Below are 19,379 nucleotides of genomic sequence, written 5' to 3'. Positions count from 1 at the left end.
ACTCGTCTTTTGAATTCAATAACACACAAATACCGTGATTCACATTATGCCTGTGTATTAAACACACCAATGTTTAAAAACATTTTTAAAAAATCAGGCTTCTAATATATATCCACCAGAGAGCATGTAAAAGGATGAATTTGGTAATCTGATCACTAATCTAAACATGACACATCAAAACATTGCAGTGAAATGGTAGAAGACAACAGAACCAGTTGGCAGGTAAAATGTTCCAGACAGGTCTGAAAAGATCAAGGATACAAAGCCAAATGCTTTCCAGAGCTTGAAGGAAGATTTGATTGTAATGTACATCTGCCAATGTTAAGCTGTTTCATAACTTAAATCATGTATTGTCAAAGCTATTTAAAATCAGACCCAGAAAATGTGCAGCAACCCTCCTACATTACATCAACATTCATTAAAATAATTATTATTTATTTGTGAAGCAAATTTCCAAAGTGAAATGTAACATTAAATCACGTGAAAATCAAATCTGAATAAAAAACAGTTCCAATCTGAAATGTAAGCAAATTTAGTCACATAATATGAAATGACATTTAGTGTAAATATGATTTTATTTGGGGCCTAATTCATAGATGAGGACATGTTGATAAAATATCAGCAAGATAGCATGTCTGCTGGAGAGATCTTTCTCTGAGTCTTTTAATTTGTTAAACATGTGATTTTATAGTCTATTGTATTTAAAATGTTAAAGGCAGATTTCAGACTCGTGGTAGAGAGGCCATGAAAGATCAGATACACTGCAACTGAAGAAAACACCAGCAAATGGAAAAATGTAGCAAAAGCACAAAAGAACACAATGGAAGCGCTAATTAGCATTAGCAAAACAGAAAAAAATAAAGTGGAAAAACACTGCAAAAGCTTACCAAAACAACAACAAAAAATACCCTCACAAAATACTGTTTTTTGGAAGACATTAAAGTGACAGAATAGCTGCAAAAGTGCCAAGCTAACAGTCAACGGCTAATAGCAAACATGTCGCTACAGTATTACATGAATCATGCAATTAAAACACACATTACCTGGATCATTTTCTCCCTCACAACAGAAATAAGTTTTTGTTTGCTGAAGAGATTTACCACTGAAACATTTTTCAATGGGGTCAGTAACATCGCAAGCAAAATAATACGAGAAGGCCCAAATTGAGATTCACTAGCTTAGCTATAATTGCATTACATGCTAATTAGCATAACAATATTAATTGTGAAGCATAATTTTGGCTGTTTCACACACACAATTGACCATGTGCACCGTGTACTGTGGCCGTAGGATCACTGCAAAATTCTACAACAAAATAACCGGCGCACACTGAACCTGACTTCTGCTACTATGGCTAGTAGCAAACATGTATCTACAGTACTGTATGAAGCATGCGATTAAAACACATTACCTTCCAACTTTTCTCCCTCACAACACAAATAAATTTTCCGCTTCTTTTAAACGAGTCTCAGTGCAATCCTTCATGTTTAGGTTTCTGTCACTTTCACAAATTATTGTCTCCCAAAAAACACTTATGTTGTGAGATTTTGTTTTTTTCTACTTTAATATCTGTTGAGTTTTATTCACTTCCTTCATGTTTTATTCAACTTCTGTGTTTTGTTTTGGCTTTTTGCAGCATTTTTGTGCTTGCCAGTGTTGTCTTAGGTTGTAGGTCATTTACGCTCTCAGGGTCACTGTATTTTGGGATAGCATGGCCTAAAGGCCTAAAGACTAAATGGTAACAAGGAAAATGTTAATACTCCTAAATAATATGTCAAACTGTTAAAAGATGTCAGTAAGGTTTGTTGTATGACTTAAATTTTAATTCAAATAGTTAAATGTTAAGAATTTATATTCTTCATACTCTGGACTGAAGAACAGGAACAGAGAAAGAGGAGGAGATGGTATAGTAGTGTTTCCAGGAGAGACGTCTCACAGTTTAGGGGTTTCAGTGGGAGCCAGCGGCGCTCTGACCCTCTGGAATCGAGGTGGTAGATTCCCATCACCTCCTGCAAAGCCAACATCAAAGCTTAAATTTAGTTCCATTAAGTTAAGATGGATGCGATCTTGCAGCAAACTCGTGTCCACACCAATTTCCTAATTGCATTACAGATGACGAAAACATGTTGCGCTCCTATAAAGTGAAACAGTAATAAGTAGCAAACTAGAGATACTCTTGTAACAGGATCACACGTGGCATGATGTTCTTGGATACCAACTGGCTGCTGAGAGAAGTTTAAGGGATGTCTGCCAAAAAAGCCTTACTAGTAGACAGAGTGCATTTGGTTGTAGTGGATCCCTTGACAAGCACTAGATTTTTGCAGCAGTGTTGTTTCCTTGGTGAAACTAAATGTTGGTCTTATTTCTATTTTAGACGTGGTTGGCTTTTTTTTTTCTCAGTTAATTTGTGGTTAGATTTAGGCACCAAAACCACTAGGGCCTTTTCATGATGTTAACCAGCTGTTAGGAAGCTTTTCTGTCATAAAACTCTAAAGGCAATAACACCCACCAATTGTCACCTTTGGCCTTCGTTTTGATGTAAGCCACACAGATGTAACAGTTCTTGCACAGATGAGATGAAATCTGTCTCAGTGTGTGCCAAAATACTCAAAGCTACCTTTGTAGTTCCTTGTATAGTGTCCTCAGGAAACACTCATTTAAACTGGAGTTTTACTGATAGTCAGCAGTTTGTTACTTGTAGGATATGAGAACATATTTCTAAGTTTAACTTCGTCCAGACAAGGTGGGCACCTCTGTGCTGGGTCCTGGCCATGATTTATTTATTTTGTTAAATGCAGCCGGTGCAGTTTTTCAAGGATTATCAAGGATGACACATTCATTGAAGTAACCCCCCCCCCCCCCTTCTTTTTATAGGTTCAACAGCTTCCTTGTCACTGACTCTTACCCGCCTCCAATTTATATTTTAAATTTTCTCATTAATTGCAAGAAAAATTGTCAATATTTGATTGCCCCAAGTATTTCTTTTCTGTGATACCCAAGGATGTCCAATCTAGCGCTACAGTTTTGCAGTACAAAGAGACACTGTGGCACTAAGTCAGGGGCGGGGAACTCCAGGCCTCAAGGGCCGGTGTCCTGCAGGTTTTAGATGTGTCCTTGATCCAACACAGCTGATCTAAATGGCTAAATTACTTCGAGAAGCCTGGTAATGAACTAATCATGTGACCCAGGGTGAGATCTGAAACCTGCAGGGACATCGGCCCTTGAGGCCTGGAGTTCCCCAAAACTGCTGCAAGGAGTCACGGGTGAAAATAATACCAGAAGAACCAAACTGAGATTCCCTAGGTTGGTCATAATTTCATTAAATGCTAATTAACTTAACTATATAGAATTGACTATGTGCACCCTATGGTCACTGCACTAGCTGCCTTGATGCCCTTATCATGTAGGTTATAAAACAAAATAATGGGCATGCATTAAACCTTTCCATTTGTCTAGGTTCAAAAGCAGGGCTGGGCAACTCCAGGCCTCGAGGGCCAGTGTCCTGCAGGTTTTAGATCTCACCCTGGGTCAACAGACCTGAATCAAATGATTAGTTCATTACCAGGCCTCTGAAGAACTTCAAGACATGTTGAGGAGATAATTTAGCCTTTTGAATCAGCTGTGTTGGATCAAGGGCACATCTAAAACCTGCAGGACACCGGCCCTCGAGGTCTGGAGTTCGAGACCCCTGTTCAAAAGGTTGTTGACCCTTTTCCCTCTTGAATACTTGAGTGGATTTTAGCATTTACACTCTCAAGAAACTACTGTGCTTGCCTGTAAATAGCCAGACACTACACGGCAAATATCTGCAGTATACTTGTTCTGTGTTCATATTATTAATGTCATGAATGTGAATGTTGAATGCTGGTCACTGCCTGCTGTGATTCAGAGGAGCAAACGGCTTATGTTTTTCTTCAGTTCCATTTCAGTTTACGGTTGCTCATCCACTCACACACAGACCCACAGATGCGATGACTATGATACATTTGTGTGCAAGAAGAGGATTTCTTTCCTTGTAGTGTCCTGATTTTTGAAATTTTGTGAGCATATGATTGCTTGTCCAACCCGCTTTGAAGTCATTGACTCCAATCTGAACTGAGAGGTATGCTGCAGCTATGACAGATTTGACCTGCTGCTTCACAGCTGCTTTGCAACCCAAGCCTGACACTGACTCCACTGTCCAGCTGTGAAACGTGATCCTCCACCTGTGATTGGGCAGGGCAGCCAGAGATGGAGGGGAGGGGTGAACAGATAAGCAGACAGAAAGCCAAAGGGTGGGGACACTGGATTAATAGCATGGCACGGAATTTTCTGAACATCCCCTAAATTTACAAGCTCTAATCCTCGTCAGATAAGGACACAGCTGGTGCCTGCCCAACCTCAACAAAGCCTCATCATCATGTAATGAGACAGATGAGAACGTAAAGAAACAATTCCCCACAGACACACACACACACGGAAAATACACCCACACACAAGGCCCGATCGACTGTCTACAACCACAGTGGGCCCACTCTATGTTCATTTGTTAAAGTGTTTTCACTATTTACAGAGAACAAGTTTAACTCTGCTAACTGTGCCAGACATAACTAAGCATGTGAGCTGTGTGGCCAAAGCACACTAATGCATAGCAGCTGGCAGGGAGGGAGTTCTGATTTTAAAGCATGGGAGGAGGCCAGCAGAAAAGAATTCCAGCCACCATTTAATGGCAATCTACCATGAGCATGAACTAGTTAGAAAGTTTTTAACAAAAAAAATACAAGTGCAATGATTAGTCAGATTTATTGTATATGTTGAATACTTTTAAATGCAAAAGAATTCCTCTCAAGATAAATGAAATAAGGGGAAAAGAGTCAACTTTAGAGCAAAATGACCTTTTAAATCACCTGTTTCGCTAGTGCTGGATGATGTGATGGTGCATTGAACAAATGTTGGCTAAATTAAGCGATCCAAACTATTAACTGTGTGCTAGCTGTAATTTAATTTTTTTTTCTAATTGATAAGCCTTCAATTTGACCTAATCTTAGCACATTTGCTAATAATGCACATGTATCTATTTAATAATAGAAAAACGTGTCCAGTTGTCAAGGAATTACAGACCTTTGATTTGATTTTTTATGTTTAAGTAGAAACACCTTCACTTGAATTTCCAAGCTCCTGTTTCTGAGGTCAAAAAATGAACTTTGAACCTCATAAATGTGATTTTCTTTTTAGGATATTCTTAGGTCATATATACACACATACTTTTCACATATGTACTTTAACACAAAAGAATACATATGTAATACAAAGTCATATATGTATAACTTTACATGTAAAACTTTTATGCACTTTCAAAGTAAAAGTATTTATTATTCCCTTCCCTTCAGTGTGTTAATAATATAATTATAAATAATTAATATATAATATATAATTATTAACAATAATATTATAATTTATTGTTATTAATCCATGAACATCTAGGCAGAATATTGGATGGCTGAGACTTGTCAGATTTTATATAATTAACCTTTGAATGTGTTTTTGGGTCATTTGAGCTGTTGATCTGTCGTAATGTAAATAAGGTAAAATTAAAACCACACTAATTCTTGTTAAATGCAGTGAAAATGGAAATACTTAAAATGAATGTACAACCAAAACAAACACTCAAATGGACTCATATTTTTATTCTGAGACTCTACTAGAGTAGATTTTCCTTGTTTACACATCAAAATAATTCATATTTATAGTTGTGGTCAGAAGTTTACATACACTCAACATGGGCTTGATGTCGAGGCAGATGTGAACTGTTATTTTTCCAGGGTAGAATAGCTCTTTAATGTCTTTACAAAACAAGAATTGGATGGATTGTTTTTTGTTTTTTCTCTAATCAACACATGGTTAAAAGTATACATGCACCGTTTACTAATGTTTGGTTAAATGTTAAAAGTTTAATCTCAACCAGATGCTTTTGGTAGCCATCAATAAGCTTCTCACATATAACTATGTGGATATGTGACCACTCTTCTTGTCAGACTTGGTAGAGTTCATTGAAATTGGTTGGTGTCTTGGCACAGACCCAGTTTTTAAGTGTATTCAACAAATTTCAAAAGTTGAGGTCAAGGCTTTGGGAAAGCCATTCCAGAAACTTAATGGAGCAATTTCTAAACAACTGCAGATTCCAGGATCATCAGTTCAAAGAACAGTACCAAAGTACAAGCTGTTCCCCTTTTTCAAGTTACAGAGCACTTTGAGTGCTCAAGTGAAAGTGGAAGCAATATATAAGAACCAGACCATTTATTCAATGTGTCATCATGTTGCCAAGCTCTGGAAGTAAACTGCAAACTGTTAACCAACTTCCTCTCATCTCAGGGTCAGGGTCATGACCAAAAAGAAGCCTTGCTCCAAAATGAGCTTGACTGAAATTTGCAGCTTCTCACATAAACAAGCCAAAGTTTTTCGTTCAGACGAGACAAAGATTAAACTATTTTTCCACAATGACGAGGTATGTTTACAGGAGTCGCAAGGTTTTCAGACCTAAAGACACTTTACCAACTGTCAACCAAGATGGTTGGACCATCATGTGAAATAATAAACAAGGAAGAGTATCTCCAGATTCTTCAACTTCAACTTGGAAGGGATAAATCAGGCTAACATTAAGATTCTGGAATGGATTTCAACCTCAACCTCATGCTTAATGGTCAGATCCATGCCAGGATATTAAGCAATTTAAAATCAGCCAGAAAGGTGGTCAAATACCCAACCAGAACTGTGCCAGAAGCTTGTCAATGGGTTGTATGTATCCAAAATTCAAAGTTGTGCACCCAATTCTTGTTTTTGATTGTCATTAAAGACGTGTGCTGTATAATCATTCCACTCTGGAAAAAAAAAATCAAGCCCAAAATTACCATGCCCATGATGCCTGGATATAAACTTTAGAATTGAGTTCAGTTTTATTTTTATATGGAACCAAATCACAACAGCAGTCATCTCAAGGTGCTTTATCTTGAAAGGTAAAGACCCTACAAAAATCCAAACACATCTGTATCCTTGTATCTTTCACTGGGCCTTTGTGCAGCCCCTCAGTTCATCCACGCTCTGAAACAAGTTGTTTTAGTGCCTGACTGGCTACTCCTCACAAACAGAAGGTTTAAACAGCACATGGGTGGGACTACGATAACCATATTATGAATATGTTCTCTCTTTGACATCATAAAGATCCACGATGGGTAAAACTTCTTGCCCTCAACTTTTGACTCACAAGGATTACTTGATGACTTTCTCATTTGAGACTTGTTTAATAAGAGCATCCGCCATCTACCAACATATATATGACAAAAGTGAGGAGTAAGAGTAATAGGTCCACTAATGTTGAATAAAATAATGATTATATTAATTATCATATCAGTCATTATCATTATAATGATTAATATGATTATATTGCAACACAAAGCCGGGTTAGTAACAAATGTGTACCACAAGCCTTCCATGCACACACACCACCCCATGCAACCCTTCGCCCAGGTGCGGTACTTACATGTAGCTTAAGTGGTGCCCCCGTGTGTTAGCTCCAGCACCCTCCCTCTCTACCTCAAATATTCCCTCTCACTGCCATAATCCGTTAAGGAGCCCGCCACATCAGCAAAGTCCTCCAGGACTAGGCTGGTGGAGTCCTCACCAATGGGCAGCTCCGGGTCAGACGCCCAGGAAGGGTGATAAGGGTCATGCAAGGGTTCTTCCACGGCTGTCTTCATTGGTCCCTGAGGTTTGGGCTGGAGAGGCTGAGGTTTAGATCTGTCAGGCATCTGGTAGGTGAGCTCTGGGTCTTGGCACTGCTGTTCAGTTTGTTGCTCCCTGGCAGGGCCTCCATCACTACCGCTGCCACCCTCACTGCCCTGCGAGGCAGGAGCCAGCACGTGGTAGAGGCTTGGCAGGCGGATGTCCAACAACACGCCACTTTTGATGTAGAGCTTGTTGTTGAGGTTGTAGAGCTTTTCAGCAATGTCGTGTCCCAGCATTACAGAGAAGAGACGGGCGATGTAGCGATCCTTTGATATCACCATGTAGAGGCGGCGGCGACGCCATGAGATGTAACGGGAATCTTCCTCTGCTGTCAGGGTCACCTGGGCAGAATGAATGACACACCATACTATCAGTGTATAAAAGAGGCACTTTAGAACATTTGACCACTATTAGCAGCATGGAACAACGTCATTAGAAGCTGGCTCTGGTTTTGCTTGCAAGCACTGGAGCAATAGCCTCACCGACATATTCTCATTCCCAAAGCACCGCATACTGACAAAGCTTCCAGGTAAAATAAATGTAAAGAAAGAAAGAAAGAAAGAAAGAAAGAAAGAAAGAAAGAAAGAAAGAAAGAAAGAAAGAAAGAAAGAAAGAAAGAAAGAAAGAAAGAAAAAGTGTAAGTGCCTGAAACCTCGATTCTTTTTAGTGACCATCAGGGGGCGACACCTAGTTGCAAAGAGAGTCCAGTTGCATAGATGTCTGTAAGAAAATGGACGTGTTTCAGATTTGTTTGGTGGCCTGAGAGGTCAAACACACTGCAACCTAAGAAAACACCAGCAAACAGAAAAACGCTACCAAAGCATACAAAACACAAGAGAAGTAATACTGTGGAAACATCTTTGCTATCAGTCGTTTAGTGTTAGCCTGTTCTGTCACTTATGCTGTGATTAATTCATCTTTTTTTATTCAGCTTCCTTTGCATTTGGAGTGTTTTCTATTTGACAACGTTTTCTTCGGTTGCAGTGCGTTTGATCTTTCAGAGTCACCGTAGCTTTGTGACTTCATTTTTTTAGGAGTTAATCGTCTCAGTCAGTTGTTTATTGCAGAACATTTTCTACATTTTAATGTCACATTTAAAGTAGAATAATTAATAGGTACACTTCATTTGTGGCTAACTCATTATTGATAAGTTGGATGTGAGTATTCCTGAGTTCCTCGGTCAGCGCCACCCCGATCTTATGACTTGTGCTTTAAAAGACTAAACAAAATAACAAGCCAATATTTATCAAAGTCTAATGCATAAATCAGAAGTCACACTGACTATCTTATAATAACTACTGCCTGCACAGCAGGTCACTTTGTGAATTATATTGAGTTTATGGACTACTCTGAGCCTGCTAAATGGGTAATTGTGTTAAAATGTCACACTGAGAGTTCCTCACCAAGCTCCTGTATCCGAAGAGCTGCGAATAAGATCTCCCTTGCCACTCTACTTCATTCATTGACAGTTGGGTTTGTAATGTAGCCTTGAAGGTTAAAAAAAAGCTACTAGATGTAATTCGTAAAATATAACTATTTATTACAAGTGCAATTATAATTGTTTTAAAATGATCAGTGTATTTGCTGATACTTTTAAATATAATGATAAATTAAATATCTTTTGGTTTTAAACTGTTGATCTAATTAAATAATGTCCTCAGGGTGACATTTATTATATTTTACCGTTTTGTAACATTTTAAACACAATAAATAAATCAAAAAACTGCTAATTAAATGATAATGAAAGCAGCCCATACACCTCTGCTTGTATTAGTCCACCTCATCAGATGGCACACCCTCCCTGTCTGAAAGCCCCTTAAAACTAAAGCACCACCCAAACGTCCAACAAGATTTCGAGGCCTTGTTTCTACTTTAACTGAACCAATCAAATGCAACAGGATATGTTTCCCTGCTTTTCCCTGTTCAGCTTATCAGTGAGATGCTGAGTGTGATGGACGGCAAAAAACACAACTTGATATCCACTTCTGGTTCCTCATTCAAGCTCATTCAGTGACAGCTTTTCAAGTTGATTTTACTTCCACGCCTGAGATTTACAGAATTAAGCAGAAACTGCATCAGTGTCCTGTATTTGGTTGTTGATCAATGGTCATGACAATTTGGGCAATTAGCATCAAGAAACTGACCTCACAGCCCATTGTTGGTCAGTGATGCTAGTGTTGGTCATTATGCAAATGTACAGCTGGGGAAACCTGCAGTCAGATGAGACTGAAGAAGTCACTTGGATGAATGACGAAACGTTTCACCCGCTAAAAAATGCCAAGTCCAGGTGAACAGAATCAGATTTTTGGGATTTCCTTACCTGGATGATTGAGCATGCATAAAGACACTGTACCTGGAACTTTCCCTCCTCGTTTGGTCTAAGAGACTCCCACTCGGGAGAGTCGAGGAACTGGTGTCGGTGGATGTAATGCAGAAACTGGCCCTCCAAAGACACGTTGATCCTGAGACAGAGAGCAACAGATACAAGGTTAAAAAGGGAAACGGGATTAAGAAGTGATAATGACAGCAGAGAGAGTTGGAGGTCACAGCAGGTCTAAGACGCTGGAGGTGGATATGGGCAGAAATACCTGCCGCAGACAAGCTACCGGACTTTAGTGGACAGAGGTTAAGTATGTTATTACTAATCAAATGAAGTAAGTTTTCAAATAGGTTGAGAAACGGGACCTATTACTTAGAATTAGCAGCTCTAATAAACAATCGTGTGCAGGGATTTTTTGTCCTGAGGTTTCTTGCAAAAGATTTTAATTCAAGTCATTCCCACATGTGCTGCGGCACCACTACTACTTTGTTTGTTTGTTTGTTTTAAATTAACACATGATTCTTTCATTTCAAGGACCAATTATTTCTCTATGCACGACAACTTTATTGTGTTTTGTTCTTCATTCACTGTAGGCTGAACGTGTTCATATCAATGATGGGACTATCGTGTATATTCGGTCATCTGACTAAATCTAAAGTCAAATCTGAAGTCACTACAACCTGATGAGGGCAAGCTAAGGCAAGCCCAGATTACAAAGACATTTGTATTGGAAAAAGCTGTATCACTGTTATTATGTTAATGGATTTCTCTCTAGAGCCTATTACTGTGTGCTAAAACTGCTAGAAGCATTTATTTAGACACTTCAAAACAATAGGTGTTAATTGCAAGCTATTTTCCAGAGTGTTGTTGCATTAATTACCCTCAAGGCACAACCAAAGGTATTTCAATTGGGGAATCCCATTTTAAAAGTGTCAGTGCACTGCTGGCACTTTGGCATATGTACTATATGGTCCAGATTTTGTGGACACAGGCTTACTCCAGAGTTCTGTTTCCCCGATTTGATTAACTGTTGTTCCTGAAGGGGAGCAAATACATAAAACCAGGTTCCTACAACTTGCTAAACCTTTCCAAATCTTCCCAAAAGATGCAGATTTATGTCCACTGTTTTTAAATGAGAGGTCACATATGTATTTGGCTGTGGAATACAACCATATCAAGCATCTGGCTTTGAAAATTACTCATGAATTGCACAGAAAAGAAAGGCTTTCCAACACAACAGTAATAATACGTGTTTCTGGCAAATCAGAAGATGCAGATGAATAGAAAAATAAAACGGAAATCTTTGCCAAGAATTCACAGCGTAAGAAAGGAAACGTTTAGCTCATTTGCTCGTAGTTCCAAATTTGGCTTGTAAACTCAGAGCTGTCAGCAGCGTGGCCAACATTTAATTTAAGGTAAGAGGAGCAGTCAGTGTCACTCTCCTGTCGGGAGCACAAAGATATGATTTAACCAGCTGGCAGTGAGCAGGGGGACGACACACCAGTGAGTCACAGACAAAAATACTCTGTTTACAACATTTCTCTTGTGTAGCTTCCAGGACTGTGAGATCTAATGCAGCTCTGCTTTGAGGATGTTTGGAGGAAGAGGACAGATATGTACTGCCAACAGTCTCAGAGTCATTAATTAAGTTTACTTTTAAATATTTATGTGATGTTATGGAGGGGGGGGGGGGGGGGGGGGTTCCCAGTATTGGAAAAATGTAAGCCTGCGGTATAAATTGACATTCTTTAAGCACCTTCTGCTTCATTTATTCGGTCTGTTACAGCACTCTTATTAACTTTGCCTACTAAAGTGACTTTATTATCTCAACACTCTGTGGCAGTATGTGGACAGAATGTCTGCACAACAATGCAAAGCACTCATGCAGATTGTGTCTGCATGCATTTGAGTTTCTACATCGAAAATAAAGAATACTACAGCATCTTTGCAACTGTTAGCCTGCATGTGCATATAGGCCCAATAATAAAGGTGCAAAGTTTTTGTTTTTAACATCACTGTTGGTTAGGGTGCTCTGTGTTTTTAATTAACAGACAAAACTACTGTATTGTTTTATTATCATTGCCCTCATTTTCATCATTTTTTACTAACCAGCGAGGACATTTAAGCAGATAAATTCCAAATTAAAAAAACAGAGAAAAAGGAGAAGAAATCAGAGCTTGAAAAATAGTGAAAATTGAATTCTAATGAATGTTATTGTTGTTCCATGCCAAGTGGCTCTGTAACTGGGCAAAGGCTCGGTCACACTGGATTAAAAATAGAACAGCAACCTCAATGCAACTGGAAATTGGTAGCTGCCCTTTGATTACACTAAAGAGACTGATTGCAAGTAGTTGCACAGACCAATTGGTCAACCACTTTTGATTGCAAGGTGAATGGACAGGTCACCTGGTGGAAGGCAACCTGTCTCAACACAGCTACAGTCCAGCTCTGACTGACTGCAGTCACTCAGATTCATTAGAGAAGGTTTGCAAATCGTTGCCTTCTAATTTATAAATGCAGACAAACTGCCAACAGTTTGCAATTAGTCTGAGTCAGCTTGCACCAGTAATGTTTTAAATACTGTAGAAAGGCTGAATCAACTGGTTGCCAACTGGTTATATTGCAATTATGTTCCAATATATTGCAAAAAGACCACTGAGACCCTGTATCATTTTGGGATTTTTGCTGATTCTTCATATTTAATCGCCATATTATCACAGAACGACTGCCCAATTGCCATTTTATTGGTATATTGCTTGATTTGCAACTGGTTTCAGCTAAATGCAGGTGGCCACCATCTTTAGAGAAACCGTTTCAAAGACAATGAGACTGCAAGTTCATTGCACACAGCTATGGCAGTTTTGGTAAGACTCACAGTCTCCAACATGTTCCCTGCATCACCCTCAAAGGTGATACAGATTTGGTGTTTGCAGCTTATTTCTACTTTTAAAAAGAGCTTTACCTACAAGTATTTTTCTTTTATCATGCAGGTGTTTGGGGATTCACAGAACCCTCGATGCGATACAGTAAGATACAATCCGTGATAACAATCACTCTACAACACTACTACAGCTAGCAAAATCGAAGATATGAATACCACCAAAAAAAAGTAAAAGCAGTAGCTATGTGTGTATTCACAACATTTTGAGATAGGTTGTGTTTGTATTTTTATGTATGAATATTACTGTGTCAGTTCTTTTTATTAGCTCTCGGATTAGCTTTTTCCTGCTGATTGCCACTTCATTAGCCTGATTTTTCTGTAAAACGCCTCCACCAGGAGTCATAAAGCAGGGATCTTGGCAACTTAAAGTGGTGCATCACAAGACGATATAATAAAATGTAGTGCTACATGTGTTTTACGGCCACACTTTAGGTGCGTGCCATCTTGGAGATGTGTGTCAAAGTGTAATCGTCTGTGCACACAGACACACAAACACATTGCCCACTCACTCACCTTCCAGAAAGCAGAAAGGAGAGCCGGTCAATGGGGGTCTTTCCCTCCACAGCATAAGTCTCTCCTGCTTTCAGCTCCAGCACCTTGTTCTCAAAAGCCTTTGCAATCTCCTTGAACACCTGGACAGGCACGCCCAGGGGCAGGTAGACCGCCTGGTAGAGGGAGGCCAGCTCCTCACCTCGTATGCCCTCCTGGTGCAGCCGGTAAAGGAGGTGACAGAGCTGAAGCAAGCAGACCAGCAGTAGAAGCAGGTTCCAGGTGAAGACATCCAGGCCGCACACTGTAAGCAATCCCCACAGAAGAAGACACAGGAAACCGGGACAAAGGAAGCCGAAGATGAAGAGGCACCCGTAGGCCCCGCTTCCTCCCATGTAGCCCAGAAACAGGATGGTGTTACCCAACTGGTAGATGGCTCCCTCTGTGTTGTTGCTCCAGCCATCGCAGAGAGGGGGAAAGAGCAGGCTGTCCAGCAGGCTAGAGTTGTCTGCACTCATGTTTAAATCTTTTCGAATAAGTTCTGGAAAGGTTCTTGGTGCACAAAGCAAAGTTTGTTTGTTTTGTGGTTGTTTTTTTTTAAGAAGGGACCAATAAGACTTGTTTTCCACTCAAACTAAGTGCTGTTTCTGTCCTATTACTAGATCATCTGTTTGGATTACAGCTTGATTAAAAATAAACAGCCTGATACTGACCAAAAATGTCAGAGGTAATTGCTTGTTCCCTTGGCGTGCAGCGGCAGAAAATTCTTCACCATGAAGATATTATCACGACTCTATTTGTTGCAGAAACACAGCTGGAATGGGTTTCCTCTGTTTCTTCTCCTCTCATCATGCGTCCCTTCCTCTCTCCTCTGGCTTCTCCCGTCTTTCCCTTCCAAGTTTTCCCGTAGTCTTTCTTGCTGTGCTTTTCTGTCTCTTTTTCTCACCCTCTGGCCTGCACCGTAGAGCCACCAGCTGGAAGAGAAAGGGATAAGGGAGGCGAGGGGGGGAGTCGATAGGGCCCTAGAAGGATAACCATGTTTGGAATTGAAACCCAAGGAGGACAGAGTGGCAGACAGAAAGCAGGCCTGCTACTTAACATAACAGAAAGAGAGACAGAGAGGGGAGAGGGAGGCAGGAAACAGGAGGGAGAAGAGGGACTATAACAAGTAGTATCTCAGAGAGACTCACAAAGTGTCACCCACTTTTTTTTATCTGACAAAGAAGTTCCTCCAGGGGGGTTCAGAGTTTCACACAGGCTTCACTGAGTCCAGTTTGCTCGCAGGAAGTGTGGCTCTGCTGGTGCATATTTAGAGACACTGTAATAAGTAGGATGGCAGCTCAGGTCAGATTTCAGGTATAAACACACACCAACATCGCCTCACATATCCGGCTCTCAGTGTGTGGACAGCTCACAGGGACTAAATATCAGTCTATATGAATATTGCTCAGTGAAAATAAGAATGAATACTATTTTAAAATTAAAACTTTGCAATGGAAATTAATATTAAGAAGTGTTGGTTTTCAAGGTACAAGAATACAAAACTCCATATATTCAGCAACAGTGCTTCCAGTTTTTGACTGATTTTTCTTTCTCTCCGTTTGGCTGTTTGTGTCGCTGTTGCCCTGCCAGTTGTCTCTGGTTAACAGGAGGACAGCAATCTGAATCCTAGTGAATAAAAGCAGATGAAAGCTAGTTGGGCTTCTTATGTCTATGATTTCCTTTAGGGTACGGTGAGTGATGAACCAATATATCAGCCAAACATCAATATTGGCAATAAGGAGACACACTGTTTGCAGTACTAAATGATCAGAGATAATGTAATCAAAAAAAGGACTTTAAATTCAGTGCAATAAAAGTTACAGCCAGACGTGCTTTTTCCTCCCGTCAGGGTGGAGAGTGTGTTTTCAGTGCAATTTGTCGGAGAGGTGGATCACGTGCAAAAGAAGAAAGCAATAAATGTAGGCGAATTTCTCAATTGCTTCATTTTTAATTTGAGAAAAAGAGCTTTGGTTTTAGCATTCTCTATGAGCACCCTTCTGTGTAAGATTTCTCTAATTTGTTGCAGACATAAAATTATGAATGTTAGCTAAGTGAACAGATAATCTCTCATTTTAAGTTAGTATAAGCATGCACTGAATTAAGAATCTGACATGATTTGAGGTGACTTTTAAACTGCTGACTGGCAACATATATATATATATAACATAATAGTTTCAAACTGCAAAATTATAAAACACATTAAATTAGAAAATGTAAATTGTAACATAACTTATGTTAACTGGAAAGATTGTTTATACAGCCTGTGTACAGTATTGAATCTTTTATATTAATAATTTTACTTTACACTTGTCAGCCTACAGAGATGTGAGAAACACTTCCTACATGACTACTGAGGGACATTTACTATGTTTAAAGTGGTCCTATATATGTAATGGTATACATATAATATGTATGTATATATTCCCTTCAGTGTGGGCATAATATGAAGTGAATTAGGAGTGTTTTCCAATACACTATCGCATTCCTTTCAAGTGTTTTTTCAAAGTGTGAAAATGATGTCCACAGCCAAGCACACTTCAGTGACAGTGACACACTGTGGAAAAAGAATGCAGATATGCAAAGTATTGACTTTGCAGGGGCAAGAGTTATTTTTAACTGTAAGTGCATACCAGGAACAGCAACTGTGGCAAGCAACCGTTTCCCTTGGCAGAACTGATCTTCAATGCAAACCTTAAGATGAGTGCACGACTAATAAAAAAAACCTTCACAACAAGTTTATTGCATAGGATTTTTATTCAATGTCACATCAGAATTTCTCAGATTTTGCAGACTTGAAAAAATAGTTTTCGCACAGTTAATCCAACAAAAGGTATAAATAAGAAGTGCAGGGGGGGAGTGAAGAAACAAATACCCAGGGTCACCTTCCACACACAGCAGCACACTGCAAGAGACCAAAATGCACACAATCAGCAATTCACATGACTACTACATCACACCTGACGCTGTATGCAAGTGAAAATCTGGAAGATATTTTATTTAAATTGAGCTGCCCTAAAAAGTGCTGCCCTGGCAAAAGGGGAAAGCCGTTAAACCCAGTATAAACAAGTAACGCTGATACCACAGTAAGGTCCGGCTTTTTCATGGTTCACAGAAAGGTCAGGTGCCCACTTTCACGCCACACTGACTCTATTCAAACATATATTGAGGCTGTCAAAGCACATTCAACTAGTGGCATGGAAACTCAGTGTGCACCCATCACATGCAAGATTCATTTCAACAGTATGAATAATAATATTGATAAATGTGTGTCACTCAAAGTTCTTGCAATTCTATATTTATATTAAAGCTCACAGCAACATGTTCTAGTGTGGTATTTAATCGCTACAAATGACTCTAGTTCTCTAGAAAAATTAAAACACTGGGACTGTTTGATGTGGTTTTATTCAATACTTACCACACAAGCACGCACAGAAGAACTAGTTAGACCTTGAATCCAAGTGCCCTCATGCAGTCTTTGTGTGCCTCAATAAGGTCCCTGCAGTTTTCCTCTCCCTTTTCAATGATGCTGGTGGAAACAAACATGATGGATGAATAAACATTCTCACTTAAAACGAGAAGACCATTTCAATTTCTCTGGCCAGCTCCTCACCAAGCATCCCTGACTTTTTTTGTTTCTGGACATGCGCAGCATGGCTTCAGTGGCTTCTTCTGCTCTGTGCTCTCAGTCACAGCTGCAGTCCCGACGCTGGCTGCAGACAGGGCTGACATCTTCTGACTGAAACAAGGAAATGAGCTGATGAGGACTGGCAAACTTTAACCACTGAGTAACATGCATGTATTTTCACTCAGGCTTCATTTAGATTTACATACGTCTTTATCAGCTGACAAACACTTTTCACAGGGATGCTGGAATATGCAACAGGAATTTTTCTTCACGTGTCAAATAAAGAGGTGTGAACCGACTGTGATCCCATGAATTGCTTTAGCTTTGTTTTAATATTCAACGAAGGACAAATTGATATTTGACGACTAGAACACGGGATGAGGAAAGCAATGCCACTAAAATACTCTAAACACTCACGGTCCAACCAAAAAGCTCATAATGATACAAAATACAGTTAAATAAAAGAAAAGTGTGAGGATTCGCCAAAGTAAGCCACTATTTTATATTTTTTGGTGTCGCTTCATTATGACGTTTCATAAAACTGCTAATCAACTAATGAAACGTCCTACCATTACATTTATGCTGCTGCTGAAGGGCGCTGAACTGATGCAATGACAAGGTAGTTATGTACTTATGATTAGGTCAACCGGCAAAGTCACCACATGCAACACACAACACATGACTCTGAAGCATCCGAGCCTTCAGAGTTGCTCATAATAATTTAAAATAAATAAACAACAACAACAAAAACAAAACAAAACCCCACAAACCCTCTGTTTGCCTCAGTGTTGTGGTTTACTAGCTTTATCTAACCCTTGTTGCGTAATGTTACTGTCAGCTAACAAAGTTAGCTCACGGTGGCTAACAGTGATGACATAACTAATAACATACAAGCGTTTCGCCCAAACCTACTCAAGCCGTAACGTAGCAGTTAAGCCTCCTGCTCGTTATTAACGTAGCTAAGCTATATTGTGTAACGCTCTCTTACTTGTATGGGGAGGCCGACACTGCCGCCAGTACACCGACGATTCACCTTCAATATGGAACTAACATGCGGGAAACACGTGGTCGCCTGTCAAAGTCACGTGACAATGTCATGTGCCGTGTTAGAGACTTTTGGGAAATGTAGTACTGTATTACCACCAGGCAGACAGGTATGTGAATGTATGGTAAACTTGTTAGACGCATGCTGAAATTATTCTCAGTGCTGAATATTCAAGCATTAACTTATGTGTTGCTTATTTATTGATTGGTTTACCTTTATTAGCTAATTTGATTTTTTTTTTTTTACATTAACTTACATTTAAAATTGAAACCCTTAGCTAAAATTGCTTAAGACGATGCTAAGTTTAAGACTTCTTTTTTAGTTAGTTTGTTAGTTAGCTAGCCAGCTAGTTATCTGTCATATTCCCACACTGGGTCAGGCTATTTCAAATATTCTGTTTGAACTGAAAAGAGGGATCACAAATAGTTATGTCCAACTAATGTCCCCTTTTGATTGTTAAAGGTTTTTCATAGTTAAGGTTTAATTTGGCCAAACAACCAAAACAATTGTATTTCTTGTAATAGGTAGGGCATCTATATAGTCCTACACAATGTAGGACAATATATTTGAATAAAAGACCCAAATATCACATTACAGATGTAACACCAAGAGAAATGTTGCTAAATAAATTATGAACTATATAACTATAACTGCCTATATTTCCACTAAAAAAATACACATACACATCAAGTAAAGAAAGCGATAATATGAAAAATACATTATATATTTACATTTACTTAGACAGTATAAAGAAAACCTGCTTGGTATAGAGTACAGAATACATCTGAAAATGTTTCAAACTGTACCTAATCATTTCTTATTATTTTTATTAGTCCTTTATTTATCCAGGTAAAAAAAATCTCATTGAGATTAAAAATCTCATTTCCAAGAGAGACCTGGCATCATGGCAACAAAAGTCACATACCACATAGGTATATAACATTTAATTTCTACAGGTGCTAATGCTAAAATGTTCTCAAATTCCCATTATATTATGTTCTTCTGTTTTCTGTTTTGTAGACAGACAGAATTAGTACATTAGAAAAAATGTACAAAGGGCAGCTGACATTTATGATTCAGGATATCAGGTTCATCCACATGGTCGACATCACCAAGCATGAAGTTCTATTGCACCGTGCTATTAATGATATGTCAG

At 39.1% G+C, this 19,379-nt stretch overlaps 1 protein-coding gene across 2 annotated transcripts; it reads right to left on the bottom strand.

Annotated features, from left to right (window-relative positions):
• Positions 1-418: 418 nt before the first annotated feature.
• Positions 419-14,472, bottom strand: popdc2 (popeye domain cAMP effector 2). Of its 2 annotated transcripts, none has more exons than XM_026144627.2 (4): positions 13,536-14,472; positions 10,115-10,223; positions 7,517-8,102; positions 419-2,009 (listed from the first exon to the last, which is right to left on the bottom strand). In XM_026144627.2, exons 1-3 carry the CDS (start codon positions 14,027-14,029, stop codon positions 7,566-7,568), a joined length of 1,140 nt encoding a protein of 379 aa, XP_026000412.1. In that variant the 5' UTR covers positions 14,030-14,472; the 3' UTR covers positions 419-2,009; positions 7,517-7,565. The 2 variants fall into 2 exon arrangements, with proteins under 2 accessions (XP_026000412.1, XP_026000416.1); XM_026144631.2 differs by having other exon boundaries at positions 1,802-2,009; positions 7,658-8,102; positions 13,536-14,459.
• Between the last annotated feature and the right edge of the window lie 4,907 nt (positions 14,473-19,379).

The sequence above is a fragment of the Astatotilapia calliptera genome, chromosome 16, assembly GCF_964374335.1.
Source record: "Astatotilapia calliptera chromosome 16, fAstCal68.1, whole genome shotgun sequence".
Taxonomy (NCBI): domain Eukaryota; kingdom Metazoa; phylum Chordata; class Actinopteri; order Cichliformes; family Cichlidae; genus Astatotilapia; species Astatotilapia calliptera.
The sequence above is the reverse complement of the archived record's forward strand: the minus strand, read 5'-3'. Positions and strand labels throughout refer to the sequence as shown.

Excerpts from the sequence above, each read along its gene's own strand:
- popdc2 (XM_026144627.2), bottom strand. The coding sequence starts at position 14,029 with ATGAGTGCAGACAACTCTAGCCTGCTGGACAGCCTGCTCTTTCCCCCT. Across the intron at positions 10,224-13,535 it reads TCCTTTCTGCTTTCTGGAAG|GATCAACGTGTCTTTGGAGG; the intron begins GTGAGTGAGTGG and ends TCTCTGTCTCAG. Across the intron at positions 8,103-10,114 it reads ACGAGGAGGGAAAGTTCCAG|GTGACCCTGACAGCAGAGGA; the intron begins GTACAGTGTCTT and ends CATTCTGCCCAG.